At 45.7% G+C, this 12,877-nt stretch overlaps 1 protein-coding gene across 1 annotated transcript; it reads left to right on the plus strand.

The window, feature by feature from the left end:
- Nucleotides 1-2,635: 2,635 nt before the first annotated feature.
- Nucleotides 2,636-9,806, plus strand: SLC25A47 (solute carrier family 25 member 47; the record flags this gene model as incomplete). The annotated part of the gene is made up of 5 exons (XM_066624120.1): nt 2,636-2,698; nt 2,779-2,850; nt 4,029-4,211; nt 4,890-5,166; nt 9,526-9,806. Coding segments are annotated over 5 exons (876 nt in total), but the record flags the coding sequence as incomplete, so codon positions are not given.
- Between the last annotated feature and the right edge of the window lie 3,071 nt (nt 9,807-12,877).

Below are 12,877 nucleotides of genomic sequence, written 5' to 3' on the forward strand. Positions count from 1 at the left end.
CTTTCAATGTACAAAGGAATAAGCAGTATGATTAATGCTGTGGTATAGTAAGACAAGTCTACACACATTGAGCTCTCCATGTCAAACATGACACCTATTGCATGGACATCACCCTGAGGCTGTGGCCAGCCAGCCTAACCCCACCCGTATCTGTTGGTCATTTGCATGGAACTAGCAGGAAGTGGCTTCCTATGCCAGGAATGTGCACCATGAAGCTCATGAGGGCGCATAATAAGTCCTAGTTCATCTGAACTATAAATGTACTTGTATATATAATAGAGAGTGCTGATGTTTGGATGATAAGCAGTGTATAAAAATTTTATGCTGGGAAGGCCAGCCACGTTTGAAGTTTGCCTTCTTTTACATTTTAATTACTCCTCATTTTCCTAGATTATAGTGTGGCAGCATTCTCCTTTATTACTGTAAAGCAGAACATGTTTTTAGAGTAGTAATTAGTTCAACAGAGTGGATAGAGAGATGCTCTTTTCCATCTCACACAACACCAGAACCAGGGGATATCTGCTGAAACTGAGTGTTGGGAGAGTTAGAACAGACAAAAGAAAATATCTCTTTACTCAGCATGTCGTTAGTCTGTGGAACTCCTTGCCACAGGATGTGGTGATGGCATCTGGCCTAAATGCCTTTAAAAGGGGATTGGACAAATTTCTGGAGGAAAAGTTCATCATGGGTTGCAATCCACAATGTGTATGTGAAACCTCCTTATTTTAGAAGTGGGTTACCTCAGAATACCAGATGCAAGGGACGGCACCAGGATGCAGTTCTCTTGTTGTCTTGTGTGCTCCCTGAGGCATCTGGTGGGCCACTGTGAGATACAGGAAGCTGGACTAGATGGGCCTTTGGCCTGATCCAGCGGGGCTCTTATGTTCTTAACACTCTGTGTTTACCACCTTTATTGCGCTCTGCATCTACTAACTAATCAGGAAAGCTGTCCCGTTGTTTTGAAATGCCTTATTTTTGTGTTCACTGCTCTGATCATCAGTATAACAGAAGGCTAATAACGTACATGCAAAACTGTCATATTGTTTATAATGATTTGTTAGTGCTTCTCTCGCCTCTGTGTGTGTGTGTGCGAGAGAGAGAGAGAGAGATCTCACCCCTTCTGTTTATACATTTGCATTTCTAAAAGAATCTTTCAGTGTTTTAAATAGTAAATTAATTGTCTCACTATAGCATGACACAAATTTCTCAATTTTTCCACCATCATATGAAAACATCTGGGACATTTGCCTCGAAGTACCAGCAAATTTAAAACAAGTGTAAATTTCTGTCCACCTAATTCAATCTGCTCACTTCTGAGACCATTTCAGTGCCGTCCCCGTAAGCCTGATAGTAACATCCCAATCTGTTGACCCCCCGCCCCCGCTGATGTAGCTGCAGCAGTGGAATATGTGCTGCATCCATGGAAAGGTGTCCTTGGGTTAAGATAACTTTTGTTCACTTACTGTGGGGAAAGCGTCCATCACCACCATGGAACTCTTAGGGTCTATGCCTGCTATACAGCAGATGAAAGTCTGAGATGTGTAAAGGTAGCGGACAGGGCAACAGAAGGGGTAAGGACAGAGGTTTTCAGACTGGGGTGTCGTGACGCTGCAGCCTGAGGGCCCTGACCTCTTTACCCTTAAGGGGCAGGGGCAGGGAGGAGGCAGCGGCGCGATCGCACCACTCTGGGGGCTGCAGGGGCTTGGCTGTACTTACTTGAGCCTCCTGCAGCCTCCTGGGGGTGCAGGGAGGCCTTCTCGAGCCTGTGCAGGGCTCCTCAGGTCAGCAGCAGTGAAAGTGGAGCGATTGCGCTCCACTTCTGGTTTTACGGAGGCAGAGCGCGATCACTCACTTTCACTGCTGCTGACCTGGGGAGCCCTGCAGATCCTTGCGCAGGGCTCCCTGCACCCAAGGAAGGCTGCTGCAGGGACTGGTGAGTGCACCCCAGTCCCTGCAGCCCCCCTGAGCAGCGCAATCCTGGGGATCATGTCGCTACCTTCCCCTACCCCCCTCCGCCTCTCCCCCCGCCACCACAAGGACATGCTGTGGCTTTCAAACTCCAGGAGAGTTTGAAAACCGCAAGGTTAGGATATAGGTACACTCAAGTGCTACCGATCCTGCCCCCAGTCTGCCTCTCCACACCTTGTCCAGAATCCTCCTCTTCCTTCCTACCTTGTTCCGCCCCCGCCACCATTGAATCAACCTTTGCTGGTCCAGCAGCAGGCCTCCTGCACCGCCATCAGCTGCAGTGTGTGCAACATGGCCACCAGAAACCATTTTATGACGGTGGGACTCTGATGGCGCAATCCTGGATAGGATAGGGCCATAACTTTCATACAACACCATTTTGGAACCTGGCTACCGGCGCTTATGTGCTGAATGGAAGTGCACATGGCTCAGCACATACTCTATTGCACCAGGATCCTCAGGTGTGGATCATGTACAAGAAGAACCATTCAGATTGCAGGGGGATAAAGGGGCTTACCCCCTGGGACTATGCACATTCAATGCCAATTTTGGAGCAATGGCAAAAAGTGAGATGTGCATGGAATTGTTCAAGCACCTGAAATCTGGTCCTTAGACAAATTTGTTCTATCCTCTATGAGAGTTGGAAATTATATGCATTTTAAAGTAATCTGATGTATCTGTTTCAGGTGGCGTTAGTGTTGCTGTGGGTTACCCACTGGACACAGTGAAGGTATTTGGACTTTATACATTTCTGATTTGCAGTTATTTTCCCCGAAGATACTAGATATGATAAGTGTCTCCATTCCACAGGTGAGAATCCAGACAGAAACAAGCTATCGTGGAATATGGCACTGTATCATCGAGACATACCGAACAGAAAGGGTAGGTATGGTAAACACTCTCTTGATTAAGGACCAGCACACAGAAGTACCTAAAAGGAACACCTGTTGGGCTTGTGACTATGGTCTGTGGTTGCCACTTCTGCTCATGGTGTTGGGGGTGATGAGACGGCACTGGTAAGCCCCATTACCATGCCAGTACTCTTCCAAAGCTGCACCCCACCCTCTACACCAGCCATTTTCAACCACTTTGCTGTGGCACACCGGTGTGCCACGAATGGTCTGCAGGTGTACTGTGGGAGTTTGGGGGAGGGCCATGTATTGGGGGGGTCATGTATCGGGGGAGGGTGATGTTGGGCCATTTGGGGGTGTGAACCCCCTACCAACAGCATGGTGTGCTTTGTCAATTGTCAAAAAACCAATGGTGTGCCTTGACAATTTTAGTACCTTGTCAGTGTGCCGTGAGGTGGAAAGGGTTGAAAATCACTGCTCTGCGCATATGCCATTTGTTGTTTAAGATTCTGGAAGCTTACAGGACTATTTTGGTGGTTTTCTTTTTTTTCTAAAAACATTTCTCTTTCAATATACATATGACCTCTTCTTTAAGTTCTCCGAACATGTAGAAATCACTCTTTTATTTGTGGATCACCCTGTTTAGTGTCCAGTCTGATAGTCACCCAGCCACCACCTTGCTGTTAGAAGATACAAGTAGAACCTACATCAGGTACAATGGAGGACAGAGTGCCTATATCTTTAATCATTGTATGGAAGAGGGAATTTTGGCAGGTGAAACTTTTTAAACCCTTCCATATTAAGCCATACCTGCCAAAATTCCCACTTTCTTACTATGATTAAAGGTATAGGCACTCTGTCCCTCACGGTATCTAGTCACCCTGGACCTGCAACAAATGTTGCATCTACCCAACTTGGCTGATCACCTCCAAAATACTACAAAGGGCTCAAACAGATCCACTTCTTATCCCTGTCCCGCAATGTTCTGGTCTAATTTTTTGTGGCACCTTCAGCATTCCATAACTCTTGGGGGTGGGCACTGAGCATGCTCATTTCTCATCAGAGTATTTGGGGGGGGAGGTGCTTGTTAGATGAAAAACAAAGAAGGGAACCAGTCTCTGATTGTCTACCAGGGTGGGTAAGGTTAACGGCTCACGTTTCTTACTCAATTGAAAAATACATTTTTTTCACACGTTGTGTTCAAACTAGGTGCCAGGTTTCTACAGAGGCGTATCAATGGCAGTGGTATCAGCTTCATTTATTTCATCACTTTCATTTGGGGTCTACAAAAACTTCCTTTACAACATCTGTAGATTGAGATATGGCTCTGAGGACAGAAAGCCATCAAAAGCGGATATAACTTTTGCTGGATGTGCTACTGGTGCTGTCCGGGTAAGTTAAAAGTAAAGTAATAGATCATCAAATACTGAAAGGAGGGTATGTTTGTGTAGAAGTTTAATATATTCGGAAGGAGAACATTCAAAAACTATTAATAAAGCTAATACTTGTCATTTCTCACTGGCCTTTCTTTAAAACAATGAACCAAATTGGGGATGCAAATTAAAACAGCAAAACCATCCTTACACAATTCAAGTATCTTCCTGTTGGCAACCTTCAGTCTTGAAAGACTAAGGCCCCACAAACAAGTGCAATTAAAAAGTGGTTAAAACATACAAAATGACTTTCAAAAGACTTTCTACCATGTTCTTTTGATGATGATGGTGACATCAGCGCAATTACATGACTACTAAAACCCTTCCTTCTTATTTGAAACCCAAGGATAATGCAATATGAGAATGTTCCTCACATTTCTTTTGATCAAAGAACAGATGTGATTTAAATCCCTGATGGTTTTATAAATGCTATGTGCATGAGCATTTTAATATGCTCAAATGCATAGAACAACATGTAGGTCATCAGAATTTGGCAAAGGGCCAGAGAGGATAGTTGAGGTTGGAACACAGGCTCAGAAACTCCAGGATCTGGCTTGGGTTCTTTAGGTAGTTCAGGATATGCAAAACATAGCTCAAGACCTAACACTTGACTTTCCTTTTTCATCACACCTCCTAGGTTGTGCTGATGTCACCTGCGGAGATAGCCAAAGTGAGACTGCAGATTCAGAAAGAGCCACATCAGTTGGCTACCACGTCCCACCTCTTTGCCGCCAAGCCCAAGTACCAAGGTGCTCTGCATTGCTTGCGGATGATCCTGAAAGAAGAAGGTGTTGCTGGTCTGTACAAAGGGTCTGTGGCTTTGCTTTGTAGGGATTGCCACTCATCGGCAACCTACTTCCTCACTTATTCCGTCCTCTGTGACTGGCTTACTCCTGCTGGGAAAGACAAACCAGGTGGGTGAAGAAAGCAACCTCCTTTCTAATGCATTCATGGGAATATTCCATTTCACAGGTCTGGTACATCAGCCTTGCCCATCTCCTTTGCTGACAGATACTAGTTTCTGCACTCAAACCACAATACATTGATTTTTCCATGTGAGTTGTTGCATGCATGTTTTGTCACCCTGAGATCACAGGGAAAATAGCCGTTCAGGATGCAAGAGGCTTTGTCTAATAACAGGTGTGGGCAAAGGGGACATGTGCTGGGTCAGGATATGGGCAAAGTGAAGTTAATCCCCCAGCACCATTTCCCTGATAAAATTCACCCCATAGTGACCCCATTAAACCAACAGCCAGTTCTCAGTTGCCCCCAAATGTGGTGATAACTTCAAGTCTGAGCGTGATAACAAATCTTGTCTCATTAGCATTAGTCCACCCTACTTAAAATTGCATCTCCAGTCATGGCCTAAGATTTCAGATATCAATCTCGATCTTTGAATAAACGGTAGGGAAACATGTTGCCCTCATCATTTCCTATTTTCTTTTTTGGCACTGAGGAGTGACTCAGGCAGCCTTGAAAAACCAGAAATGCTTCCTTTCCTGTGCAACTAAACCCTCTAAGGAGAATGTGTGTTTTTACAGTGCCAGTGCTAGAGGCGTTGATGAAGAGATCCTCTTTGAGCATTGTCTTCTTCTGAGTCACTCAAAGCAAACGTTTCGGTGCAATGCAGGGGCTGTTTTGAGGGCCAGACACTTCATGCATTTAGGCCCATCTTTGGTTAGTGCTTTCTCCCTGCACTGTTTTTCCTGCTGCAAATGTCACTGTCCCCCAAAGTGCCAATTTCTCACTAGAAGCTGTACTTTTGTAAGCAATATAGCTTATCCCACCTTGTCCAAGAATTCAGCTGCTGTGGCACAAACCAAGATTTAGAATAACCCTTAGAAATGACACCACTCACAGCACTTACATATGTCTACTCAGAAGTAAATCCCATTGTACTCAATGTGGCTTACTCCCAAGAAAGTATGCATAGGACTGCAGCCTGAGTGTTGCAGTCACATCCACTAGGACTGTAGCTTAGTGGCAAAGAGCATAGGTTTCACAGAAGGACCTACTTTCAGTCCTTGGCATATCTGCTTGAAACCCTGGAGAGCTGCTGCCAGTCGACAGTACAAAGCTAGAAGGACCAAGAGCCTTACTCAGCTGAAGGCATCTGCTTATGTTTATATATGTTCACCGTGGTTGGTGCAGCCAAGTTTGACAGCATCAATAATGTACCAGAAGGAAAAAGGAGTGGCTGGTAGTGCTAATGTAAAACGCTTCACCCTCCCTCCAGTTTACTGGTGGCACCTTCCCCATTGGTGAAGGGGGGGGCACCTGCAGTGGCAGCTCCTCCTTCTCCCTCCCTCAGAGGATATTACCCTCAGGGCGCAATCCTAACCCCTTAAGTTAGTGCTTTCCAGCACTGACATAAGGGCAATGCAGCTCCCAGGTAAGGGAGCAAACATTCCCTTACTTTGAGGAGGCCTCCATGAGTGACACCCAACTGCAGGATGCACCACACGTCCCATTGGCACCGCTGTGCCGGTGCTGGAAAGTACTGACGTAAAGGGTTAGGATTGTGCCCTCAATCAATGATGGATACAGAAAAAAAGGGAAGAAAAGGAACTGAGCCCATTGGTGATGCTAACAGCTCCTCCTTCTCTCATTGTCCCCACTGATGTCCCCCACAGGCATTCTTCCAAAAGCCCCTGCATCTTCAAGGAGCCTCTCAGAGACAGTGGCATCACTAGGGGTTCACCTGGCTGCACCAGGTGACACACACACAGAGTGACACCACGGCTGACCTAAATTTTTAAAACCTGAAAGAAACGCTGTTGAAATATTTGTTCTATCAAAAGCTATAGCTAAAAAACCCATTGGGGTGGGGCAATGGCGCATCACCACACCCACCGCTCAGGGTGTTGCCCTGCCCACTGCATGGGAAGAGGTCCCATGCTTTCAAACATCTTTTAAGTTCTGACAAATTTGACAGGTATAACATGGGCTGTGTTAAAAAATGGGCTGTGTCATAAAATGGGCTATGTCAGAATGCCAATGCAAGGGAGGGCACCAGGATGCAGGTCTCTTGTTATCTGGTGTGCTCCCTGGGGCATTTGGTGGGCCACTGTGAGATACAGGAAGCTGGACTAGATGGGCCTATGGCCTGATCCAGGGGGTCTGTTCTTATGTTCTTAAGGATGGGAGAAAGGCCAGTGCGTATAGTGATGGATTCTGAGGACTGGAATAAAGTGGGACAGAATAGATTCAGTTGAATGATAATTGGCACAAGTTGCACAGGTTGCCTAATGCTGTAGCCCGGGTGTCTGTGATGAAATTCTGTTTGAACTTCTCTTGTGAAACTGGTTGACTTGAGTTACCAAGTCCTCTGATGTCACCATTAGCTCTTGTCTTTTGCAAAGATTAAAAAAAAAAATGTTCTGCTTTCCTAATTCCATATTACCGGTACCCAAGCCTGCTAATCACATCCTGTAAAGCACTACCAGGCTATCTATGTAGCCATCTGATGTGGGTTACGTTAGCAGCAGATGGCAAGGGGCTGGTGCATTTGGGGTGCCTTTCACCCCGAGTGTGTTGTCCCTGCCTCACTTTGGCCTGCCACCAAGGCAAGATGCAGTTATCTGCTTCCCACTTGTGTGAGCAAGAAGAAGATAATCCCCTCCCCCCCTTACAGTGATCCTCATGTGCTGTCATGAAACCTGGAAGTGGGACTTCTGGTTTCATGCAGCATGCAAGGAGCACAGGAATGCTTTTGGTCCTTTTTTATAGCGTAGAGGTGATGGACCAGAGACAGCGCTGGTGTTCTGGATCACACTACCCCTGCTGCAAATGTAACACAGAAGGCATTTGTTTGTTTAAAAAGTTGGTTGGAGTAGTTGGAAGAAGGGGGGGACCATCACTCACTGAAAGAACTTCTGCTCTGCATGCAGCAGGTTCAAGCTCTCCCAGCCTCTATTTCCAGGTAGGAAATTCTTGTCTGCAAACTTAGAGAGCTGCTGTCATACAGGGCAATGCTCCTGAGCTAGAAAGACTAAGGGCCTGACTCATTATAAGACACCTTCCTACGCCACAGTCATGCAGCTCTTTAAGCAACCAGGCTCACAGAACAGGCAGGGCAGTTGCCAGTGGTGTCACTAGGGTTTGCATCACCTTGTAAAGGAGCCAGAGTGTCACCCCATGATGGATTTTCTTCCATGCAGTGGGCAGGACAACATCCCAGGCAGTGGGCATGGTGATGCACCATTGCTCCATCCCACTGGTTTTTGCTTTTTTTAATATAGCAGCAACTGTCACCCTGTACATGCCCGATCTTGTCTGATTTTGGAAGCTAAGCAGGGTCAGGCCTGGTTAGTACTTGGATGGGAGACCGCCTGGGAATACTGGGTGCTGTAAGCTTATACCATAGTCTTTCAAGACTGAAGGTTGCCAACCAATAGAGATATTTCAATGCTGTTTCTTTCATTGCATTCTGCATGAAATTATGCATTATTCAAAAGTACCACGATTATAAATTTCTTGGCCTGTGGTGTTACCGATGTGAGTCACCTAGTGTGGCCTGTACTCCTGCACCTCCCTAGTGACGCCAATGGCAGTGGCCCACTGAAGTTAGTAGAAGGTGTGGGGCAGGGAGGAATAGCTGTCCAAATGACATAATAAAATGAACTTTATTTGTAGCTTTTCACTAGCCCCAGAAGCATGGTGACTAGCTGTACGTGCAATGCTGGGGCGTAGCAGGAGTTTAGGGAGGTTTGCCTTGCCCCTGAAGAGATGGGATAGCATCTAAGGATAGCCTCTTTACTGCATATTAAAAGATGGGCGATATGGACTGCAGAGAAAAGCAAAGAAAAAAGAAAGGAAAAGCCAATGCCAGTTGAATCCTGGAGGGTCACAGCCCTCTGCAACCAGAAGTGAGATAGCCCAGAAACAGATCTACCACCTCATTACTGTTCGTGGGAACCAGCCTTTATTCAAGAGAAAGAACCAGAAGATGAGCTCTCAACATGATTTCTATCCCTGCGTGAATTTCTATAGAGCATGTTTGTTCCAGGCGCTCATTTGTGGTGGTGGAAGTCATGGGAGATGAAGGTGGACAGTTTGATAAAGAGGTTTTTGGTGAGATCCTCCACCACAGGCCGGATGCAATGAGGTGTTCTGCAGTTCTGCTGACATCTTCATTACACACAGTTGCATAGTACGACTTTGCATCAGAATCAATGAATTTGGGCTCTTTGCGAGAACAACGTATGGATTTGTTTTCAAGGGTTACTGAAAGTTGATGACAATTAACAATTGTTTTGTCATAACATTTGCAGACCTGTGGGCTGTGCTGCTTTCTGGAGGCTGTGCTGGAGTCCTGGGCTGGGGCGCTGCTACCCCCATGGATGTCATTAAAGCGCGGATGCAAGCAGATGGCGAAGGTCAACATAAATACGCTGGCTTGATACACTGTGCCAGGGAGAGTATACGACAGGAGGGAGTGAGAGTCCTTTTCAAAGGTCTTGGACTGAACTCATTGCGGGCTTTTCCTACAAACATGATGGTCTTCTTTATATATGAAGCTGTGTTGAGGCTTGGAGAACGCTTGATGAAGTAAAAGTCATATTGTTCCATCATCCAAGAATGACTGTTTCCTTTTAGGAGACACTTGCTTGTCAAAATGCTTAACCACCTTTTCTTCCAAGGAAGTGTTCTGTAAAATAGGGGTGGGGGAGTGGAAATGACCCCAGGCCAAAGATGTGCATCGAAACTGTTAATAGGCTGCCTGTATGGGTGGCTATATTTGTTCACCTTTCTTCCTTGTATCTTCCCTCAGTGGTTCCCAAACTGGGCGCTATGATGCCCTGGGGCGCTGTAGCAAACCCACGGAGGCTCTGCAAGATGCTTCCACTGGCCTCTTCTTCCGGGCTGTCCTGGCTGTCACCATCTTAACCAGGCCACGATTATGCTGTTCTCGTGAGATCTCGTGCTATTCTCGCAAGATCTTGGGGAAGTGCTGGTGGCCAGTTCATCCTCACACAGCAGAGCACCAGGTCCCTGTGTAAAAAGGGTGCCATGACCCTAGTAAGCTTCCCCGTTGGCCATGGTTGAAAGGTACATTTAAAGCATTTGAGGGCACAGAACAGTCTTTTTGGGTGCGAGGGAGTTATATTACCCCATGTAGGGTATGAAGGTTCATAACGATAATCAAACAATACAGTGTTTTTAAGTCTTTCCACTGTAAACCTGCTATAAATAAATGCTTCTGGGTGGAGGAATAGAAGACACACAAGTTGCTTTCACGCTAATGATTAAAAAATTAAAATTAATTTTTATGCCTGCAATTCTCATCCAGTGCACTATTACACATGTGTTTGTGTAAAATTTTTAGCTTAGCCACTTAGAGTACTGTTCCTCTGTGTATGTAGACACTACATCCCTCTTTTGGGGTAGCTCCAAATGCACAGGCCTCTGGCCACCCAATGCTGAGGATGCACAGTAATTTTGTGTTCAAGCTGTGCTGAGCAACTGGCTTTTACCCAATGCTGAATAAGGAACATTTGCAAATGCAAATACATACAGATGCAAATACTATACAGAATAAAAAATAAATCCTAATAGAGATTTAGACTTGCAAATGTGGGAGTTGGATGTTCTAAACGCTGCCTTGACTCTGAACTATTCATTGTTACTTAACTCATCTATTCTCCAGATAAGTACAAAAACCTCAAGGCAAGCAGGCAGAAAGAAGACAAGCCAGGTCTAAAACTCACTTTGCAGGAAAATTGCTGCAGGAATGAGTGTCTTGCATAAGGGGCTAATGACTTTCAGTTCATAGCAACATTACCTTATGAGGAATAATTGAGCAATTGCACTTATCTTTTACATCCTGTTCCACTTATGCCATTGCACAAACTCATTCACTCCCAGAGGCTGTCTTTACAAGGTTCCTGAGAGTGTCATAAGGGAATTGATTGAAACATCACAGCACCAGTACTCCTTTTGCCTGGCCCTGGAGCCACTTGCGGCCCTCGAGGCCTCTCAATGAGGCCCTCAGGGGGGCCCCAGTCTCCAATGAGCATCTGGCCCTCCGGAGATTTGTTGGAGCCCGCACTGGCCTGATGCAACTGCTCTCGGCATGAGGGTGACTGTTTGACCTCTCACGTGAGCTGTGGGATGAGAGCTCCCTCCACTGCTTGCTGTTTCGTGTCTGTTCTGCAGTAGTGGCAGCAAAGGAAAGGTCAGCCTTGTTTTGCACAAGGCCTTTTATAGGCCTTGAGCTATTTCAAGACCTTCATTCATTAAGTTCATCTTTAATATATTCATTTATGTAAACTTGAATAAAAGAGACGCCTGAGGGGGGACATGATTGAGACATACAAAATTATGCAGGGGATGGACAGAGTGGATAGGGAGATGCTCTTTACACTCTCACATAATACCAGAACCAGGGGACATCCACTAAAATTGAGTGTTGGGCGGGTTAGGACAGACAAAAGAAAATATTTCTTTACTCAGCGTGTGGTCGGTCTGTGGAACTCCTTGCCACAGGATGTGGTGCTGGCGTCTAGCCTAGACGCCTTTAAAAGGGGATTGGACAAGTTTCTGGAGGAAAAATCCATTATGGGGTACAAGCCATGATGTGTATGCGCAACCTCCTGATTTTAGAAATGGGTTATGTCAGAATGCCAGATGCAAGGGAGGGCACCAGGATGAGGTCTCTTGTTATCTGGTGTGCTCCCTGGGGCATTTGGTGGGCCGCTGTGAGATACAGGAAGCTGGACTAGATGGGCCTATGGCCTGATCCAGTGGGGCTGTTCTTATGTTCTTATGTAAATTTATTCAAATTTTAAATGTAAATTCTTTTTTCCCCTGGCCCCCCGCACAGTATCAGAGAGATGATGTGGCCCTCCTGCCAAAATGCCTGGACACCCCTGCCTATAGAGAACCAGACCGTTTGGCCAAACTGGAAACACATGAGTAAGGTGATTTTGTAGTAGCCGGCAAATAGATATTGCATGTAGTCATTGTTACAAATTCAGAAATGCCTCAGGAGGAAATTTAAAGCAATTTCCAGGTGCTCCGATTCATCTGCATTTTTGCAGTCATTAAGGACAGGTCCCCTTATACAAGGTATGTAATAATAATGTTGGCAACCTTCAGTCTTGAAAGACTATAGTATCGCGCTCTGAAAGGTGGTTCTGGAACAGCATCTAGTGTGGCTGAAAAGGCCAATTCGGGAGTGACAATCCCTTCCACACTGGGAGCAAGTGCAGTCTGTCCCTGGTCTGTCTCCCTGGCTATGGGCCTTACTTCTTTGCATGCACATAACTTTATGCAATTAAGAAAAAAATGGTTAAGGCCACGTCTGTTTTGCAAGATCTTTCCGTTTTGTGTGGTTTTGATCTGCACTCTGCAACTAACATTTAAAAAGCAATTCTTTTTCATTACTACTACCACTATCCTATTTTCACAGGATATTTGTGCAGGAGTGGTTTCTGTTATTTACCTAGAGCAGTGGTTCTCAAACGTTTTACCCCAGGACCCACTTTTTAGAGTGACAATCTATTGGGACCCACTGGAAATGATGTCATTAATGTGGAAGTGATGTCATGGCCAGAAATGACATCATAAAGCAGGAAATTTTTTTTTTAACAATCCTAGACTGCAATCTCATCCACACTTACC

The sequence above is a fragment of the Tiliqua scincoides genome, chromosome 1 (assembly GCF_035046505.1).
Source record: "Tiliqua scincoides isolate rTilSci1 chromosome 1, rTilSci1.hap2, whole genome shotgun sequence".
NCBI lineage: Eukaryota > Metazoa > Chordata > Lepidosauria > Squamata > Scincidae > Tiliqua > Tiliqua scincoides.